The sequence below is a fragment of the Equus quagga genome, chromosome 2 (assembly GCF_021613505.1).
Source record: "Equus quagga isolate Etosha38 chromosome 2, UCLA_HA_Equagga_1.0, whole genome shotgun sequence".
Classification (NCBI taxonomy): Eukaryota; Metazoa; Chordata; class Mammalia; order Perissodactyla; family Equidae; genus Equus; species Equus quagga.
Genome location: NC_060268.1, coordinates 68,483,175 through 68,503,900, shown reverse-complemented (window position 1 = coordinate 68,503,900; position 20,726 = coordinate 68,483,175). Strand labels below are relative to the sequence as shown.

General features: G+C 40.6%; 1 protein-coding gene across 9 annotated transcripts in view; it reads right to left on the bottom strand.

Moving 5' to 3' along the window:
* The window catches only part of PEAK1 (pseudopodium enriched atypical kinase 1), a 294,511-nt gene that overhangs the window by 7,591 nt on the left and 266,194 nt on the right, over positions 1-20,726 (bottom strand). For all 9 annotated transcript variants that reach the window (XR_006887507.1, XM_046653653.1, XM_046653651.1 and 6 more), the window contains one exon: positions 18,755-19,500. Coding sequence is in view for 8 of the 9 variants with exons in the window: in XM_046653653.1 (XP_046509609.1) it covers positions 18,755-19,500 (746 nt within the window). In the remaining variant the exon portion in view is untranslated. The remainder of the gene's footprint in view (positions 1-18,754; positions 19,501-20,726) is intronic.

Genomic DNA, 20,726 nt, shown 5'->3' with positions numbered 1-20,726 from the left:
CGAAAAGTAAATAAAATCACCCCGAAATGGATTATCCTCATGATGTGATGCGGACGAGCCGCCAATGGAAGACAGTCTCTAACACTAGCTCACAGATCATAACAGCCCGGTGAGGGCAGCTCTTCCGTGACCGTGTTAACTGAGGAACACATTTTCTACTCTTCCTCCTCAATAGGAGCAGCTGCCATATTTCACAGACATCAAAGCCTCCCAACAACAGGCAGTGTCTAGTGTTTACACTGCCCATTTATTGCAGTAATACAGAAAAGAAGCACATTTTAAAAAGGATTTTCTAGTCATTTTTACTTAAGCAAAATGCACATTTTCTTAGGAGGGTGCTGATGGGTCCCCAGTTTTGAGAAGCAATAAACTCCGATTTCCATTCAAATAGACAATAATCATAAAAAAGAACCAAAGGCAAAGGAGTACTGGGGGAGAAGAGCATCCTTCTCTCATTTACCGCATTTATACATATTTATTACAGTTAGAGACTTGATACCAGTGATCAATGCCATAGAAATATATATACATTTCTCTCTCTCTCTCCATAGAGAGAGAGATCTGAAAATGAGTTCAAATCTTCTACCACCTACCTAAGCAGTTTGACGGCACACTAAGCATTTCTTCTTTAAGCAAACTTCTGGTCTTGAAACAGATATATCCTCCAGCTCAGTTCAAGTTCAAACATATCTTTCACAAAGTATTATCTTTGGAAAGCTATCAATGTCTCAGCACATGCAGTATAATATATAATCCTATATGCTCATCAATCACAATATGAATTCTTTCTAGACTGTACTGTTGGCAATATTTCATATTTATGTGTCCCCAGGTATTTAAAAATCCTACACTAGTCATCATTCAGTTTGTATAGGAGTTGGATCCAGGACACGGCACTATTAACCCCATTTCCGATTTTAATCATTTGCTCAATATCACATTGCCTGCTGGAATGAAAGTTCAAAGGTCCCAACTCCTCAGTCTTTGAAAAGTCACTTAAATACCACTGAGTTTGGCTGAATGAGACTGTGTAGTTAAACTAGCTGTCATGTGACAGAAAGGACACTCACCAAGGACTCCGAAGGCCTGGGATTTAGCCCTGCCACTAGCTGTGTAACCTGGGGCCTTTCACTTAATTTCTCTGGGTCTCAATTTCCCTAACAAAGGGAGATAATATAAAGAATATTGAAACTACTTTATAAGGCAGTTGTGAGAATTAAATGAGATCAAGTATGTAGAGCATATTTGTAAATCCCAAAGTGGTACAAATGTAACACGGATAATGACTAAAACAATTAACAACTTCCAAATGTTAAAAGTGATGAAATATTAAAGAATCCTCATAATTTTTCAAACAAAGAGAGAGAGAAAGAAAGAAAAACGCATCTTTCCTCTGAGTCCTGAGAGCCACCTGACCCAGCAGGGAGGCTCTCTGATGATGGGTTTGGTAGAGGGCAGCTAAGGAGGGACGGCTGAAGTTGAACACCTCCATGAGTCAGAGTCAGAGTTAGCCCTGACAGACAAGCCAAGACCAGCAGCATGTTCTCATCCAAGACAGGCCAACCTAAGGCTAAGAGAAAGAGAACTGTTTGGCCATTCTGTAGTTTTCACTATGCCAAGTGGCAATGAAAAAAAACTTGCCATCTTATGGCTTAGCATTAGAAGCAGAGAAGATATTCTAATTGTATATGCATGCACGCACGCACAAACACACACACACTTTTATAAGATTCCTCAGAGCTTTGTGAGTAGATAAGAACATGGATACTACAACAAGAATTTATGTTTAGCTTCACAGATCAACCTGAGATAAAGGTTCAAATGATTTACGAAGAAGAAATGATAAATTGTTTAGTTATTTTGGATGTTCTGAAGGAAAATGGCCTGCCTAGATAGCTAATCTGAGTAGGTGGCACCTCCTTATCTCTTCATCTTACAACATGTAGGCAGGCTGAAGAATAATGAGTCATTCTAGTTTTAAGGGAAAAGGAAAAAGGGAGAAGACTGGAGTGTGAAAGAGGAAAACAAAATACTAGGGCTTTTAATTGGTTCATAACCATGAAAACAGTTACAACCAAAACACAGACCTATGGAGATTTCCATGATAGGATTTCTCATATGATGAGTATCTCATAAATCTTTATTATGGAGCCTGCAATGATATTAATTTAGGAAGGAGCATTATATTATTCTATGCACCACATAGTAGCCATTTTTCAAATATTAATAACTTGACTCCCCTAGTTTTAAAAAAAACTTAAAATGACCTGACTTCAGATGATAAATTTCTAGTCCAAAAGTTATTTCAAAAAACAAGGCACTCTTTCTAGAACAAGTGCACAGGGTTCTTCCTGCTGCTTGTTGTTTTTTCCTTCTTCCCTTACCCAGTATTTTCTCTACTAGGGATCAAAGTTAATTCTTCTTGGTCTCCTATTTTCATTTATCTTTCTTGAAAGGAATTCACATTCCTCCTTTATAAAGGGTAGCTGCCTTGAACTAGAGGAGTCTCAAGAAAGATTCCACTCCCCAAGAATGAATTCCACAGGACTCCTAGGCGCCCCCAAATTTTGAAATAGGAACAAAACTGGAGCTGGAATGGCCCCATATTTTCATGTAAGATTCCTTCTTTCTATAAGAGAAAATCATCTCATATATTATTTTTTTGACTATGTATGGGAAAACCTATTTAAAATGTGGCCAATTTTGGCAGATTCTGTACTGTTTACATTTTTTGAATGGGAAGAAAAATGCTATGAGAGCCTGAACCACAGTGACACTAGAGGGAGCTGCAATATTAATACCAGGAGTCATTTACAAGTAAACTGTGCAGCAAGAGAACAAAACCAGGCTGGTAAAGGTTGACTCCTATAAAATATGCCAGAGGTCCTTTTCCTGGACAAGTTTTTGGTTCTCTGAAGGTGGAATGCCAAATTCATGCACAGGGAAAGCTTCGTGTGAAGAGCACAAGCTGGAGAAGATGCCCATCCTGGGCACAGTGACCTTGCCTGCTTGCCCACTCACAGGGCACACCTTCCTGAGCTGCTCCTCCAGAGGAAGCCAGAAGAACATCAGAATGGACAGCCAGCCAGCTTGGAGTTACACACCCGCCAATGTGGATAAGGCACTGTCACAAAAACAGAGGCTTGAGGGGAAGATGAGTCCTTGTCTGAGTTAAAGATGAGTGAGGACAGAGAAGCGGAAGGAGAAATATTGATTCATATCAATTAAGCATTCAAAAAGTATCTGATGGATCCTCAGCACTTCTCATCTGTAGGACACAGCATCCTAAAGCAATCCAGCCAGAGTCCCAAATACAGTGGGGTGGGGAGCCCCTTAACCACTGATAAATCATTTGTTGGAAAATGGCAAAAAAAAAAAGGCTTCCAGAATCAGAGCCAAATTACCCTCTCTTAAGACCTTCTCAGACCCAGGTCAAAACACACAATACTTATACAATCCTGATCTTAGTAGGGAAACAGAGTTTGACAACTGTTCCTCACATACAACCTGAAAAATTTAATTCTAAACATTCATATCAGTACAGGGGCTCATTTTCTGTGTTGCTCCTGGCAACTGCTCTGCATACCTTTGAGGCAAATTTGCCATTAAAAGCATTTCTGTTTGTAATAATCATCTTACCCTAGGCAGCTAACTTAAAAAGTAGGCTGTGGGGGCTTTGACTGTAACGCTCCATTAAAAGCAGCTGGGAAGGAGAAGACAGCATTATGTTTCTAATACTACTTACCCTTTCAGAACGCCTACAGTGCCTGGGACCTACAAAGAGGATGTACATCTTGCTACCCTTTCAGTGTTGGGGAATGGAGCAGATATTCAGTTTAAGGGAACAAAGTAGGGAAGTGGGGGGAAAAGTTAGACATTTGGCAAAACAGGATGGCGTGGCTATGGAATAAATCAGTTGCTGAATGGAGTCATATTATCCATTCTTCTTGACTCTTCCTCCCAAAGGCTCCCTGAAATGCTGATGTTTGGGTGGTAGTGGGGGGGGGGGGGGGCGAGGAGGAGGGGGGTCCTGCTCTCTGTCCTTTTTCTCATTGACACACTCCTTTCAGCAACCTCATGGCTTCAACCATCTTGACATACTGCTGACTTCCACATCTACATTTGTAACCCAGATTTGTCTCTGAGCTTTAGACTCATCTATACAATGGCCTACATGATTTCTCCTCATGTTTGCCCCATCCCATAGATGCCTTAAACTCAACATAACCAAACCTGAACTCTTCTTCCCGCCAAACCCTGTTCTTACAGTATTCCCTCTCTTGGTAAATGACTTCATTATCTGTCCCACCATCTGGATGAAAAATCAAGTTCACTCTGGATTTCTCCTCCATCTTCATTCCCTACATCTAATGAATTACCAACTTCTATTGATTTTGGTCCCAAATAACTTTCAAATTATCCTCTTTTCTTCATCTCTATTGCTACCATTATCACTTGCCTGGACTAGTACAAAAGATTTCCAACTTGTCCCCCTGCCTCTCATGCAACTCCCCTCAAACCCACTTCTCACATGGCCACCAGAGACACCTTTCAAAACAATTGGATATCACATGCCTATATAAATTTCCTAGTGGCTCCCCATTATTTTCACAGTCCTAGCCTGGATTCCTTTTCCAGTCTTATTTCTCACTCTCTTCCACTTTCGCCACATTGAACTACCTCCAGCCAGCCCCACTCCTACCCTTCAGGTGTTCTCTCTGATTGCGGCCCTTCTTCACCCTTCAGCTGCCTGAGGGATTCCTACTTATTCTTTCAAGGCCCTTCCCACATGTCACTGGTCAAAGAGAAAGTGTTAAATACCCTAAGCCTTCTTTCTGTGTTTCTTCTATATCTTGTACATGTCTCTGTTATTATAGTTACCATATTTTTAAATCTATCTTAAGAGTAGATACTTGTATCTTTAGGGTCCAGCACAGAGCAACGCACGTAGCATATGCTCAATATGCCTGTACAGAATATCAAGAAGGGCAACATCTGATCCGGTGTAGCCACAGGGTTTATTTACTCAGAGCAGCTAGAATATATCAACAGCTTTTATGAAACAGACGAAAGTTGGCAAGGTGATGGGGAGGGGACAATGGCAGACAAATCTAAGTAATAAACACTCAAGACCTGACTACACAAGTAAGTAAAATCTGAACAAAGAGGGCTGACTCCGGAGTCCAGTCTGCCCTGCAGTAGTTTTTCACTGCACAAAACTACACAAAACAGCATTGCTCTTCATCATTTCATTCAATTTTCTTTCGTTTTCTCCAAAGAAAGCAATAATTACAAAATAAAGGACTCTTCAAAAATACTCTATATTAGCTCTTATTTTTCCATTATGGGCCCAGTCGGCTTAGTATGCCTTCAGCCTAGTTCCACTTTATTAGCAGGGAATCTCATTTCCATTTCCGCTATATATTTTACAGTGTCTCAGTTAACCTTAAGTGAGACGGATATTTTTGGGAATAAATTGTAGAAGGACAAAAATGAGAAACACTGAACATCACACACACTATACCACCTGTGGTAATTTTGTCACATTATACAAAAAACTGCAAATGGGAGAGAGTATAGAATGAAAACCTGCAAATTCTAAATTGATATCCAGTATTTGGTACAACCTTGCCCTAAGAATATAGGCTGATCGCTGACTGACCTCAATTCCATGATCTGCCTAGGAGGAGTATTGCTTCACTTGGTGCTACAGAGCTAAGATACACACACACTCAGTGCTGTTACAAATATATTCGAAATGGATTAAGTATTTAATATACAAATGTTGTCTGGGCCCCAAGTACTCAGAACTCCATGCTCTAGGAATCTGCTATGAGATCTGCCAGGTAGGCCAGGAAATTTATAGCTTGAATTGCTGCAAAAATGTTCACATGCCCAAAAAAGCCATTTTGGAGTCTAGAAGAGAAATTCAAGAAGGCAATTGTATAAGATTTTACTTGTGACTTGTACTCATTAAATCTTTTCACGTTCCCGCTCAGCATATGGATCAGAAGAAAATCACTTGTGTTCCTAAGCCAGTAACTTAGGCTGACAGAATGATGTCCAGGATGTTCACACTAGAGAAACTGAGGCACAGAAAAGTTCAATAACCAGCTCAGGGGCCAGATTAGGAATTCAATTAATTTGAATCCAACTTACAATTCCTGACTATGTTCACTCACCTTATAAGTGAAAGCCACGGCTCCCTTTTCCCACTAGACAATTCATTTTGATTCTAGGTTTACATGAGTAGCTAAAATCTCTCCTTTCTAAACCATTCCCAGCTGAGATTCTCAGGAACTTATTAACCCATTCAGCCCTGAAATGAAGTGGACACTGACCTAGGATGGCTATGAGTAGGTATAGCTGGCTGCTGATCAATGGCTTTCTGTGAAGTTTCAATGTTGGACATATTTCTGTTGAATTACAAAAGTGGGAGTGGTTTCCCCTTTGTAGTTTTTCTCCTTGTCACTAAGCCAATAATTAATTGCCTGTGTCTATAGTTTAAACTAGTTGTAAATTCCTACCAATCACAGTTATTCCTGTTAATGCTTTTTCATTTAGTGTCTTGCTTTCTCAGCAACCACCCAAATGAGATAAACAGAGACTCTGGAGTCAAAATGCAATAAAAGATGCTGGTCTCCACAGTTAATCTCTACTTTATTACAAGCTTTTAACAAGATTCTTGGCATAGCTGGAAGAAAGGAAGCAGCCTGCTGTAACAGGGACGTGTACATCTTCACTGAGCATTGTGTGTTCCATCCTTGAGAACAAAGACCTGGACTACTGTAAAAAGAGAAGATATCTACTACCCTAAATTTGGAACTGTTGGAAAAATAAGTCAAAAATTTATGCTTTTTGCTTATGTGAAATTTTCATCATCTTCCTCAAAGTAATTTCATCCAAGTTTCTTACATGGTCTCACATAGCAGCATTTGTTATAAAATGATCTCATGAGAGCAGTGAAAAAAAGAGCATTCCCCTGAGACTGGGCCATAATTTTAACAACTGTCCACTCTGCTTCTAGGCAAAAGGCTGTCTCTGTCATTTGTCCATTCAGGGACAACACTGAGGTACAGCAGGGCCAGGTGATTGACTCAGGTATGGTGTAATAGGACAGGTTCCACATAGGAGTCAGGAGGCAGCCTGCCATGAAGCTGGTGACCCTGTGCAAAAGTAATTGTTCTTCTCTGGCCTCAGTTTCCTCCTGTGTAGAATGATGAATGCCTGCCCTTCTAAAGTTGACTTGAGTCTACTTTGAGGATTATGTGTTTGGTAAGTGGCTATTGAGATTCCTTGAAAGGGGGAAAAAGCAAGGTAGATGTTATTTAGAGCAGGGAAGTTTTAAGTTCATGCTTAACTGTATGTTAAGTTTTATTTAGAGAGCAGAGAAGTTAAGGGCTAGAGGCCAGCCAATATGCAGCCTGCAGAGACACATGGTCCGATCTGCTAGGTGGTAGCTCATCAAATGGTGATGAGGGGATAAAAGGAGACATGAGTGAGATAGAAACAGAAATTGAAGGTTAAATATTGTCTGGGCACCAATTTGGCCTTTCCTTCACCAAAACACTTAGAAAGTAGACTGTGCTCACTGCTTCCACAGACTCCACATTCTATACTCCCTCTAACTCGCTGCATCTGATATCTGCTCTTACTATTACCGCCACTGTATTTTCTTGAGATTTACCAGAGATTGAACTCCTGTCTTTTCCTCATTCTGCTCAAGCCTTCTGCAACCTTGGACTCTGCAGTCTCGGACTCTCTGATCTGTAGGTCCTTGCTCTTTGCTACTTCTTTTCCAAACGCTCCTGCTTTGGGTCACTTAGATATGTCGGCCTTTCCCCAATTGGCAGACCTGCCGCTATATTCTTGTAAATTCCCACAGTTTGAACTAAGTCAAGCCTATGAGAGGACTGAGTAACCATATTTCTGGGCTTGACCTCTCTTCTGGGTACCTAATCCACATTTTTATCTGGCAACAGGGTTTCTCTCGACTTGGCTGTCCCAAGGGCATTCTCCACAGACAGCTCATCTTTCTGATTCATATTCTAGTTAATGGCATCACTATCCTCCTGGGGTTGTTCCTTCTTGAAATTTTAGCAACACTGCTCTTATCCTACATCCAGCCACTCACCGACATGGTCTACTGCCTGCCTCAGTTTTTTTTTTTTTTTTTTTTATCACCTGCCCCTTCTTTTCTGCTGTCCTATTTCAGGGTCTCATTATTATTTATCTAGACTATTGCAATAGCATATTGAGTGCTTTCCCTGCTTCCTGTCCTTCTAGACTCTTCCACCACAGTTTTCTTCCAAAGTCATTAATCTTATGTTATCTCTCTGTTTAAAAATCCCTAGTGGCTTCCCATAAAACACAAAATAAAGTCTAACCTCTTAAGCTCATCATTCAAAGCCTCTAATTTTGGTCCCAAATCTCTCCATACCCTAATTTTCCATTATTCTCTCCATGCACTGTATTTACCATAAAGAATAGTGTGAACTAGGCACAAGAGGCCCTTTTTTACTGGTCCTGAGATAAGTGTTAACGACCTCTTTCATTCATTAATTTCCATTCATCTTTACATCTCTGCATACCACTCTGAATCTTCATTATAATCTGTCTTAAGAGTTATTTATGCCTTTGTCTTTCCCACTGGAATATAAACTCCTTGAGAACAATGCCTTTGTCTTATTTATATGTATTTCTGCAGACCCACACAGATATCACAATATTTTACACAGTAAATGTTTGTTGAAAGGTCAAGAAATATTTATTGAATACTCACTATGTACACAATACTGTATTAGATAGTATATAATGCTATCTAATGCTAAGGATATTAGAATAATAATATAGTGGTATAAGGATTGATAAGCCATGGTCCCTCCCATGGGGAAGCTCAAGTACAACAGAGGGAAGGGAGGCACATCACCTTAGTTGTATAATGGTGGTAGTGTATAACTGCACAAGAGTAGCATGAAAGCGCAGTGACAGAGAAATCCACTAGGTATTGAGTGGGGACACAAAGAGGAGCCATCAACATGTTCTCAGAAGATTAGAGAAGAAAATGTAAAGAGCTGGATTCTTTAAGAAAACATAGGAGATTTCTAGGTACATGAGAAGAGAGTAGAAGAATAAATAGCTACCATTTACTGAATACCAAACGGTACTCTGGGCACTATATACATCACTATGTACATATCAACTTCTATGATTTTTCACAATGGCTTTAAGAAGAATAAAATATTTTCTCCATTTTACAAATAAAGACACAGGCTTAGAAAAGCTAAGTATCTGGGCCAAGGTAACACAGCTAATAAGTTGCTAAAGCACAAAGTTAAACTCAGGTCCGTCTGACTTAAAAGCCCAAATTCTTAACCACTATGTCAATAGTGCTTAAAAATTCAAAAACACCTAGGGGTGCATGCTAACAATGTAGTTTCCAGGCCTTACTTCCAGAGATTCTGATTCTGTAGGTATGGGATGATGCTGAGGAAACTAAATTTTTAATGAGGACCCCTCAGGTGATTCTGAAATTGGTCACCTGCAGATGCAATGCTCTGCCTAGAAGAGCAGCCCAGACAGAGGAACTACTGGGTGAAAAGCCAATAGCATTAAACAGGAGCTAGTTATAATTTGTGCTAGAGGATGGGAATATGGAGATGAATAACTCAGGATACCAGCCTTCAAGAAGTTCAGTGTCAAATGATCCAAAACCTCCAATTCCTTAGCTTTTTCACCAAAGACATTATGATATCCTTTTTCAAAACAAAATCAAAATCATCTATATCACTACTCTAACATAGGAATTATTTGCATATTACCATTTTATAAGTCAATTTTTCTTTTTTTTGTTTGCTGATGAAGAATAGACCTGAGCTAATATCTGTTGCCAGTCTTCCTCTTTTTGCTTGAGGAAGATTCACCCTGAGTTAACATCTGTGACAATCTTCCTCTATCTTGTTTGTGGGTCACTGCCACAGCATGGCTACTGCTGAGTGGTATAGGTCTGCACCGAGGCTGCCGAAGTGGAGTACACTGAACTTAACCACTCAGCCACGGGGCCAGCCCCTGGGAGTTAATTTTTAAAAACTTAGGATCACACTATTTGGTATTTCGCTATTTTCATGTGACATTTTACAAAAAATGTTTTCCATGATTTTATATAGTCTTCAAAATTACCATTTTTAATGGCTGCAAACATTCCATTGGGCTGATGTACCATAATTTATTAAATTGTTTCCTTATTATCAGGCAATTCGTTTGTTTTCAATCTTTTGCAGTGCTAAAATTCTTGAGGATGTTAGCATTTAGTAGCTTTCTCTCATAATTTTAAGGAAGGATGTTTACATCTTTGAAGTAATGGGAAAGAAAATATCTATGTGCAGAACCTATCTAAATATGCTCAGGCTAGTGCCTAATATTAAATAATAATACTAGTGAGTGATCTAAAGAATGGTGAGCAGTAATTTTCCATTATTCATAACAGTATTATATTTAAAAAAATTTTATGTTTACAAAAGCAGTTTTACTATACAGACATATATACATTATAACAATTTCGTGAAGTAGGCAGGGCAGTTGGTATCCATTCAGGTGAAAGCCAAGAGACATTACATGACTTCCTTGGGGATACACAGTGATAGATTCAGATTTCAACCCATGTCAGTTGACTCCAAATCTACTTTTCTTTATTCTGTGTTGTGATATCTTTTAGTTTAAGACCAATAAAATAAAACTATTCACATTGAATGAAAAACAGAATAAAGCTATGAACTAAATTGTGTCCTTCCAAAATTCGTATGTTGACACCCTAACCCCTAATGTGGACATACTTTCTCTCCCATCCCCTAACACCCCATGTGAGGACAGCAAGAAGGTGGCTGTCTACAAGACTAGAAAAGAGTCCTCCTTTCCAAAACCGGGAGAAAATAAATTTCCGTGGTTTAGGCCATCCAGTCTGCGGTATTTTGTTAGGAAGCCTGAACAAACTAAGACAACACCCAAAGTAAAGCTCTTAGCACTCTATCACTGAAGTGGATTTGGTAGTTAAGGGGTAGTATCCTTTGACTTTCAAATTGCTAAATTCTAGCACTGACTTCCTTTTGCAACATTTTAAAGATCTTTTAGTCTTTTCAAGAGACTGTCACCACCTGTTAGCCTAATTTAAATTCCATTAGTATAGGAAAGGATATTTTAAGAAGACAAACAGTAAAAAGTTGTTTGTGTGAGCCAACTGCTGGTCTCTTTTGCTTATCTCTGCAAAGGTAAGGTTCACATTGTCCTAGTAGTTTATTTCCTAAGGTTGTACAATCAATTGGGTACTTCTAGAAAGGCCCAGAGGATCTCCAAAGAGACATTTATATTTGCCATTTAGTGTAAAACATCTTTTCCCAAACCTGCCAACAACTCCCAGTATAAAATCACTTGCCACCTGTTCTTTGGAGATTGCTTTTGCATCATTACAAGCAAAGAAATCAATATCAAGACTATTGATTTGGGAGAGACAAGATTGCATGGTAACAATACATAAAGTCAGTCAAGCCCTTCTTCTCAAGTGCTTTGAAAGAACAGAGATGCTCAATACTCCTTTCTGAAAGAGATACTCATCCTGCTTTGGAGACCTTGTAGCAATAAAGGCCTAAGATAGGTGAAGCCCCTACCCCAATTGATAGAAGAGCTTTTGATTGCTACACAGAATCTCAAAATGCCTTTTTAGACTCAACAATAATGTATTAACTCAAATCCAGATCCCCCCTCTCCGGTTTACTCCTCAGTTTAATTTAAAAAGTGTGGCCTGGGGCACAGGGTCACTCCACAGTGCCACCAGACAGTTAAGTGGCGTAGGTGTTGCAACTGCAGAGAGCAGGAGCTGAAGGTCTGGTCCAAATACGTATTCTGTCTCCATAGACAGGTAAGGCAATCGTTTACCTTGTCCATTAATTTACCAAGATACTATCTGATCTTTCTAAGTCAAATTAACACCTAAAAGTCATTTAGATCTGCTAATTCCTTTTGAACCAGTAAACAGAATCAGTAAAAAGGGACTATGGGAATGGAGAACATTACTTCAAATTTACACAGAGCTTTGTGGTGGTATTTTTTTTCTTTTTGATTGGCACCTGAGCTAACAACTGTTGCCAATCTTCTTTTTTTTTTTCCTGCTTTTTCTCCCCAAATCCCTCCAGTACATAGTTGTATATTTCAGTTGTGGGTCCTTCTAGTTGTGGCATGTGGGATGCTGCCTCAGCGTGGCCTGATGAGTGGTGCCATTTCCGTGCCCAGGATCTGAACCAGTGAAACCCTGGGTTGTGGCAGCAGAGCGTAGGAACTTAACCACTCGGCCACGGGGCTGGCCCCTGAGCTTTGTGTTTTTAAAAATCCTTTCCCATGCATTATCTCACTTGATCCTAACCTCAATCCCACAAAGTAGGTGGATTATCACTGTAAACACCTGAAAGAAGAGGAAATTGAGGCTCAAAGATTGTTACTCTCCTAAAGTAACCTAGGGAAAATGCTAAAGAATAGCAAAAGAAGTGAATACTTATCAGGGACATTTTGTTCTCTTTTAGCCAAATAGCCCCATAAGATGGGTACCATTACTATCCCTTTTTAAAGCTGGGGAAATTGAGACTCACTCAGAGGAGCAATTTACGACAAAGCTACTAAGTCACAGAGACAAGATTTGGACCCAGATCTTTTGGACTTCAACGTCCATGCTTTATTGGGTTCTGGTTCAAGACGGTGCTGTAGGAAAATTCTGAACTCAACTCCCACAGACACACTGAGTCTACAGCTACATATGGAACACTTTCCTCCTTAACAAACCCTAGGGGCTCGCCCTGTGGCAGCAGTTAAGTTTGCACGTTCCGCTTTGGTGGCCGGGGGTTCGCTGGGTGCGGACACAGCACCGCTTGGCAAAAGCCATGCTGTGGTGGGCATCCCACATATAAAGCAGAGGAAGATGGGCACAAATGTTAGCTCAGGGCCAGTCTTCCTCAGCAAAAAGAGGAGGATTGGCAGCAGCTAGCTCAGGGCTAATCTTTCTCAAAAACAAAACAAAACAAAACAAAACAAAAACCCCTAAAGGCTGGCAGAGGATGACTACACATCTGGCAAACAAGGAGAAAACCACACTGAAGTTAGTAGGAGAGGCTGGGACATAAACTCACCACAAACCCCACCCCTAGTGCAGTATCCCATAACTGGTAGGGGAGGGAACCCCAAACCCAGAGCTTCTTCCTGAGGAGCCAAGGGTTCAAATCCCACTCACATCAGGCATCCCAACTTTTAAGACATTCACTTGAGAGATGAGCCTGCAAAACATCCAGTTTTGAAAACCAATGGGGTTCACGGTCCAAGGCCCATGAAACCATGGCGATCTAAGAAAGCACTCTTAAAAGGCCCATGTGCTGGAACTTACCTGCCCCAGGGCCCAGTTCAGAGGCAGCCAATGTGCCCAGACTTAAAGCGAAGGCTCACCCGCTTATGTTAAAGAGGCAGCTTGAGGGACAGGCATCTAATTTAACACACACTTCTAGGAGCTGCTGGAACACTCTCCAGGACAGAGACTGGTGGGTGCCATTCTTGTGTTCTGCCTTTGCTGTGCTTCAGAGCACCAGTACCTCCGGAAATCAATTTTACAAGAAGCTGTCGCCGAGGGGATGCCTCTTGATCGTCTGGCTCTGGAGGCCAGGGGAGCTTGTGTTCCAGGTCCCATGGGACTATAATAATCAGTGTCACCCAGAAAGGAGCTCACACCCCTGTCTGGCACCCTGATTTTTGTGACTGCTGCCAGGGTACACCTCTATATCACCTGGCTCTGGTGGCCAGTGGGGCTTATTATCATGGGTCTTATAAGACTGGAACCAGTGGAGAAAGAAATCTTAAATAGCTACCACCCTCAGGGCACAGTAAGAAGTGACAGACCCAGCAGCTAGATCTTTCTGTGGAGGGCTATTAGCTAATTATCATGACTGTGGCCTAAGGGGCAGGCTTCTAATTAAACATACACCTTGGGGATGATGGTAATCTTTTCCAGAGACCTTAGAGGGTGGGTGCTATCTTCTCACTCACCCTCTGATGCACTCCAGAGGGCCAGTGTTTCCCGGAAAGGAGCTTTACCTGGGTCTGTGCCCTGGCTTTTATGTCTGGTGTCTCAATTTTTGCAGCTGCTGCTGAGGGGAAGCCCCTTGATTGCCTGGCTCTGGTTGCTAGGGGGGCTTGCATTCCTGGGTCCCATGGGACTGTGGCAATCAAGGCTCTTGGCAGACTACCACTCCCAGGGCACTGCACAGAGAGTGGTCTGGGGCTCACTCCCCTGTATTTCCATAAAGGAGGCCTCTTTGCTTGATCTAGAACTTTGGCCTGAAGGGTAGGCTTCAGGTTTGACACACATATGGTGGCCTATGGAGCTTCTCTCAAGGAACATAGGCAGTGGACACCATCTTGGTGCTCTCCTTCTGTCTTGATCCAGCTCATGGGTACCACCCTGAAAAGAGCTTATACACTTGTCTGGAGCCCCGATTTCTGTGATGGCGCCCTCGGGGACACCTCCAGATTGCTTGGCTTTCCTGGCCAGCAGGGCCTCTGCTGTGGTCCCACAGGACTGTATATATTTACATACTATTAAAAGCTGATGCCTGATGGTCCGGCTTCCAGTCAGCCTGAATCTAGGTGCTGAGATCCTCCCCTTTGGGACACTGATAGGTCTTGGCACATCCTCAACTACTGGGAGCTATTAAAAACATTGCAGGCTGCTTGGACAAGCACAAAAGCTTGAGAGACAACCAAGAACTGAGGCAGGGCTGACCAACAAGTTTCATCTCTTACATGAGGCCACTACTGTAAGACTGGGAGAGGTGAGTTTCATCTAGTGTATAAAAGCCAATACAGAGAGTCAAGCAAAATGAAAAAACAAAGGAATATGTTCAAAATGGAAGAACAAGATAAAACCTCAGGAAAAAAGCTTAATGAAATGGAGATAAGTAATTTACCAGATAAAGAGTTCAAAGTAATGGTCATGGTGATGCTCACTGAACTGGGAGAAGAATGGATGAACACAGGGAAAACTTCAACAAAAATATGGAAAATATAAGAAAGTACCAGATAGAAGTCACAGAGCTGAATAATACAATAACTGAACTGGAAAACACACTAGAAGGGCTCAACAGACTAGATGAAGCAGAAGAAAGGATCAGTTGACTGGCAGACAACGCAGTGGACCTCACCGAATCAGAGTAGCAAAAAATAAAGAAAAAGGGAGAAAAGGTGAAGATAGCTTAAGGATCTTGTGGGACAACATCAAACAGATTAATATTTGCATCATAGGGCTTTCAGAAGGAGAACAGAGAGAGAAAAGGGTAGAAATCCTATTTGAAGAAACAATGGCTGAAAATTTCCCTAACCTGGAGAAGAAAACAGACATTCAGATCCAGGAAGCCCAGACGGTTTCAAATAAGAGGAACCCAAAGAGACCCACACCAAGACACATTATAATTAAAATGTCAAAAGTTAGAGACAAGAGGGGCCGGCCTGGGCACAGAGGTTAAGTTCACACATTCGGCTTTGGTGGCCTGAGGTCCGCCAGTTCGAAATCCAGGTGCAGACCTATACACCGCTTGGCAAGCCACACTGTGGCAGGCATCCCGCATACAAAGTGGAGGAGGATGGGCACGGATATTAGCTGAGGGCCAGTCTTCCTCAGCAAAAAGAGGAGGATTGGTGGCAGATATTAGCTCAGGGCTAATGTTTCTCAAAATAAAATAAAATAAAAAAGTTAGAATAAGGATAGAATATTAAATCAGCAAGAGAAAAATATCTTTTTACATACAAGGGAACCCTCACAAGACTATCAGCAGATTTTTCAGCAGAAATTTTACAGGCCAGAGGGAGCAGCAGGATATATTCAAAGTGTTGAAAGAAAAAAACTTCCAAGAACACTCTACCTGGCATAGTTATCATTCAGACGTGAAGGAGAGATAAACAGTTTTCCAGACAAAAGCTAAAGGAGTTCATCATCACCAAACCAGTCTTACAAGAAATGTTAAAGGGACTTCTTTAAACTGAAAAGAAAGTCCACTAATTCGTAAAAAGAACACATATGAAAGAATGGATCTCACTGGAAAAGTAAATACACAGTAAAAGTAGCAGATCAATCACTTATAAAGCTAGTATGAAGGTTAAAAGACAAAACTAGTAAAAATAACTATGATTACAACACTTAGTTAAGGAATATACAAGTTAAAAAGATGTAAAATGTGACATCAAAAACATAAAACATAGGATGGGAATAATGTTGACTTTTACAATAGGATCAAACTTAAGTTATTATCAACTTAAAATAGATTGTTATAGATACAAGTTGTTATACATAAGCCTCGTGGTAACCTTCGGCAAAAACCTATAGTAAATACAAAAAAGATAAATAGGAAAGAATCTAAGCATACCACTAATGAAAGTCATCAAACCACAAAGGAAGAGAGCAAGAGAAGAAAAAACGAACAGAGAACTACAAAAATAGCCAGAAAACAACTAACAAAATGGCAATAAGCACATACCTATCAATAACTACTTTAAATGTAAATGGACTAAATTCTGCAGTCAAAAACATAGAGTGGGGGCCGGCCTGGTGGTGTAATGGTTAAGTTTGTGCACTCCGCTTTGGCGGCGTGGGGTTTGCCAGTTCAGATCCCAGGCACAGACCTACACACCGCTCATCAAGCCATGCTGTGGCACCGTCCCCATACAAAATAGAGGAAGACTGTCACAGATGTTAGCTCAGTGACAATCTTCCTCAAGCAAAAAGAGGAAGATTGGCAACAGAAGTTATCTCAGGGCCAATATTCCTCACCAAAAAAACAAAAAACCCCCAAAACAAACCAAAACAAAGATAGAGTGCCTGAATGGATAAAAAAACAAGCTCCATCTATATGTTGCCTACAAGAGACACACTTTATCTTTTTTTTTTGAGGAAGATTAGCCCTGAGCTAACTACTGCCAGTCTTCCTCTTTTTCCTGAGGAAGGCTGGCCCTGAGCTAACATCCGTGCCCATCTTCCTCTACTTTGTATGTGGGACACCTACCACAGCATGGCGTGCCAAGTGGTGCCATGTCTGCACCTGGGATACGAACTGGTGAACCCTGGGCTGCTGAGAAGTGGAATGTGTGCACTTAACTGCTGCGCCACTGGGTTGGATCTAAAGAGACACCCTTTAGATGTGAGGACACACACAGACTGAAAGTGAAGGGATGGAAAAAGATATTCCATGCAAATGGAAACCAAAAGAAACTGGAGTAGCTATACTTATATCAGACAAAATAGACTTTAAAACGAAGAATGTAATAAGAGACAAAGAAGCGTGTTACATAATGATAAAGGGGTCAATCCAACAAGAAGATATAATGTTTGTAAGTATTTATGTATCCAACATAACAGCACCTAAATATATAAAGCAAATATTAACAGATCTAAAGGGAGAAACAGACAGCAATAAAATAATAGTAGAGGACTTTAATTTCCCACTTACATCAATGGATAGATTATCTAGACAGAAAAGTCAATAAAGAAACTTTGGCCTTAATCGACACATTAGACCAGATGGGCTTAACAGATATTTACCGAACATTCTATTCAAAAGCAACAGAATACACATTCTTCTCAAGTACACATGGAACATTTTCTAAGATCATCTGTTAGACCACAAAACAAGTCTTTATAAATTTAAGAGGACTGAAATCACATCAAGCATCTTTTCCAACCACAATAGTATGAAACTAGAAATTAATTACATGAAGAAAACTAGAAAATTTACAAACATGTGGAGATTAAACAACATATGACTGAACAACCAATGGATCAAAGAAGAAATCAAAAGAGAAATAAAAAATTACCTTGAGACAAATGAAAATGGAAATGTAACAAAGTCCATGCTTTATCTGTAACCTTGATGAAACCTATGGCTTACTGTTACAGAGAATATAATTGGACAAGAATTCTTGATGTTAATAATTTTAGCCCTCTTGAAAAAGTAGGTTGTCTGGAATGGGTGCAATACATTTAAGAAATTAATATGTGATCTAATGGACAAAGTGTAGGCTATGGAGTCAGAGAGATCTGTGTTTAAATCTCAGCTTTACTAATTGCTAGCTGTGTGACCCTAAGGAAGTTAGCTTACCTCTCTGAGTTTTACTTTCATCATCTGTCAAATGGATAAAAAGATCTTAACCTCATAAAGTTGATGTGAAGATTAAATTATATAACACTAATAAAGTTCCTGCACATCAACAAATATTGGTTATCTTCCTCTATAAAAATGTTTCTCCAGGAAGCAGAGGAGTTATAGAGCAGGGGTAGACAAGGGCCTCTTTTTTGCTAGAGAATAAAGACAGAAACATGGAGTGGAAGTCACATTAACAGACCTCATTTATATAGGTAGCCTTTGCAAACAATCACAGCTCAAGGATTACCTACTTTAAGAAGACTTCTCTGACCTCTAGAGCCTGGGTGAGGTTCTTCTAAGCTCCCCCAGAATTCTGTTTACCTCTGTCTTAGCACTCAGTATACTGTGTTATAAGTCTGTCTCTTTACATGTCTGTTTTCTCCTCTAGATAATAAGCCCCCTGCTTATTACAATATTTGGTGTAAGGTAGATGATCAACAACTTTTTGCTAAATGGAGGCATGGAGGAAAGAACAGACCCATCCCAATAACAGTGATTTGGATAAGGTTAAAGTCAGATTTATAATATTTCCTTACCTTGACTGCATAGCTATTAAGTGGATCTTTTGCATATGAGGCTGTGTAGTAAACTGCATCACCTGCCTCACAACATGGCTTGTCACTGGTTAGCCTGAAGTCCGACCAGCTGTCCACCCCAAAACGGAGCTCGTCTTTCTGCCCAGCCATGAAGAGGTCTTCACATTTAATAGCCAGTTTCTTCAAGGCATCTGTATGAAGGCTTCGAATTTTACCCACGACTTCTTCCCGATTCTCAAGTCCTCGATAAAGTGCTTGTCTCTGTGGCTTCTGGATGCCTCGGCCCTGTCTGCAAGAGGGACCACGTCGGCTGGACAAGGACTCCATGCTGTTGGAAAATCTATCCTTAATACTTAGAGTAGTTAAGCTGGAGATGCTGTTTGCTGCTGAAGGGACAGGTCTCTCCTTGTGCAAAGGTCTCTCCAAGGAGTCATAAGACTCAATGTCCAGTCCCTTGAGTTCATAACTGATGGAAGAGCCAGCACTGCTGGCATCCCAGTTGGGGTCGATATCATAGGTGGGATTAGCCAAGACACAAAGACTCGTTTCCATGGATTTTTGGAGGTCTTTGGAGAGTGGTTCTGTATTGGCTCTTATGATCGTTTTCTTTGGCAGTGGGGGTGGTGTAGGTTGGGAAGCATTAGGTACTTCTTGGTCAGTTTTCCCACCAAAGGCAATGGCATCATCCAAAGCTCCCTTAGGCTGCCGTGGATGCTTGGGAGGTATCATGGCTGCTCTAGATTGCCCTGTATTATTTTAAAAGAAAAAAAAGAATAAGTAAAGTTTCACTCTTGTTACATAATTGAAACTTAAGCAGAAATAAGTGAGGTTGCCATGAGATTGTAAGAAGTCAATGCCTTAATTCAAAATAGTAGAAGAAAACAATCAAAGAACACATAGCTAAACATTAAAGGTAAGAATCCAAGTCTTGGTGGGAGCAACAAATGTGAAAAATGTCTCAGCATTTCTGTGCCAGAGGAACAGGGTGATGGGCTTTGTTTAAAAAAAAAAAAAAATCCAGGGGCTGGCCTCAGGGCCTAGTGGTTAAGTGCGACATGCTCCACTCTGGCGGCCTGGGTTTGGTTCCTCCGTGTGGACCTATACTATTCATTAGCAGCCATGCTGTGGCAGTGACCCATAGACAAAACAGAGGAAGACTGGCACAGATGTTAGCTCCGGGTGAATCTTCCTCAAGCAAAAAGAGGAAGGTTGGCAACAGACATTAGTTCAGGGTGAATCTTTCTCAGGAAAAAAAAAAATCCAGATTCTCCACTCCTGCCCCTAAGTGTGCTGTATTTACTATACTAGAATACTAAGGAGTGAGAGAGACTCAAATAACTGCATGTGACAGAGTAGGGATAATAGCATTTGTGGATAAAGAAAATATTTGGGAGTGTTATTAAGAACAAATAAAACTAGCACTGGGATCACTAGACTAGTGATCAGAAGATACTATTCTGTTCTTTTAACTTTGTTCCAAGGTTATGTTATATCGTATACAGCACTTGCTACTTTTAATCCAACACATATGAATACAATTTCATAAACCATGTTATTTTATTTCACTAAAGAGATAGATTCCAGCACTGCTTAAACTGTTCTATGTATAAGATTACTGTGATTGTGGTAAAGGCAACAGTGTATAGGAGCAGTCAACAGCTGTTCCAAAGATCATCCACAAACTCTTATGTGATTCTATTTTATTTTGGGGGGCATATAACCTATGATTTAAGAGATGTGACTTTTGAATATCTCTTACAAGCCTGATAGCCAATCATCTCTGCCTCCTTTCTACCATTTATGCTTTTGCTGTTAGTGCTGTGCAGTAAATTGTGACTCCTTAGCAACCCTGTGTACAGCAGAGCAGAACCCTGCCCAATCTTTTTGTGCCATCCTCTCACCTTCTGGTGGTGTTTCAAACAATGCTCCACTGCTATTCATAGGGGTTTCATGGTCAACTTTTTCAGAAGTG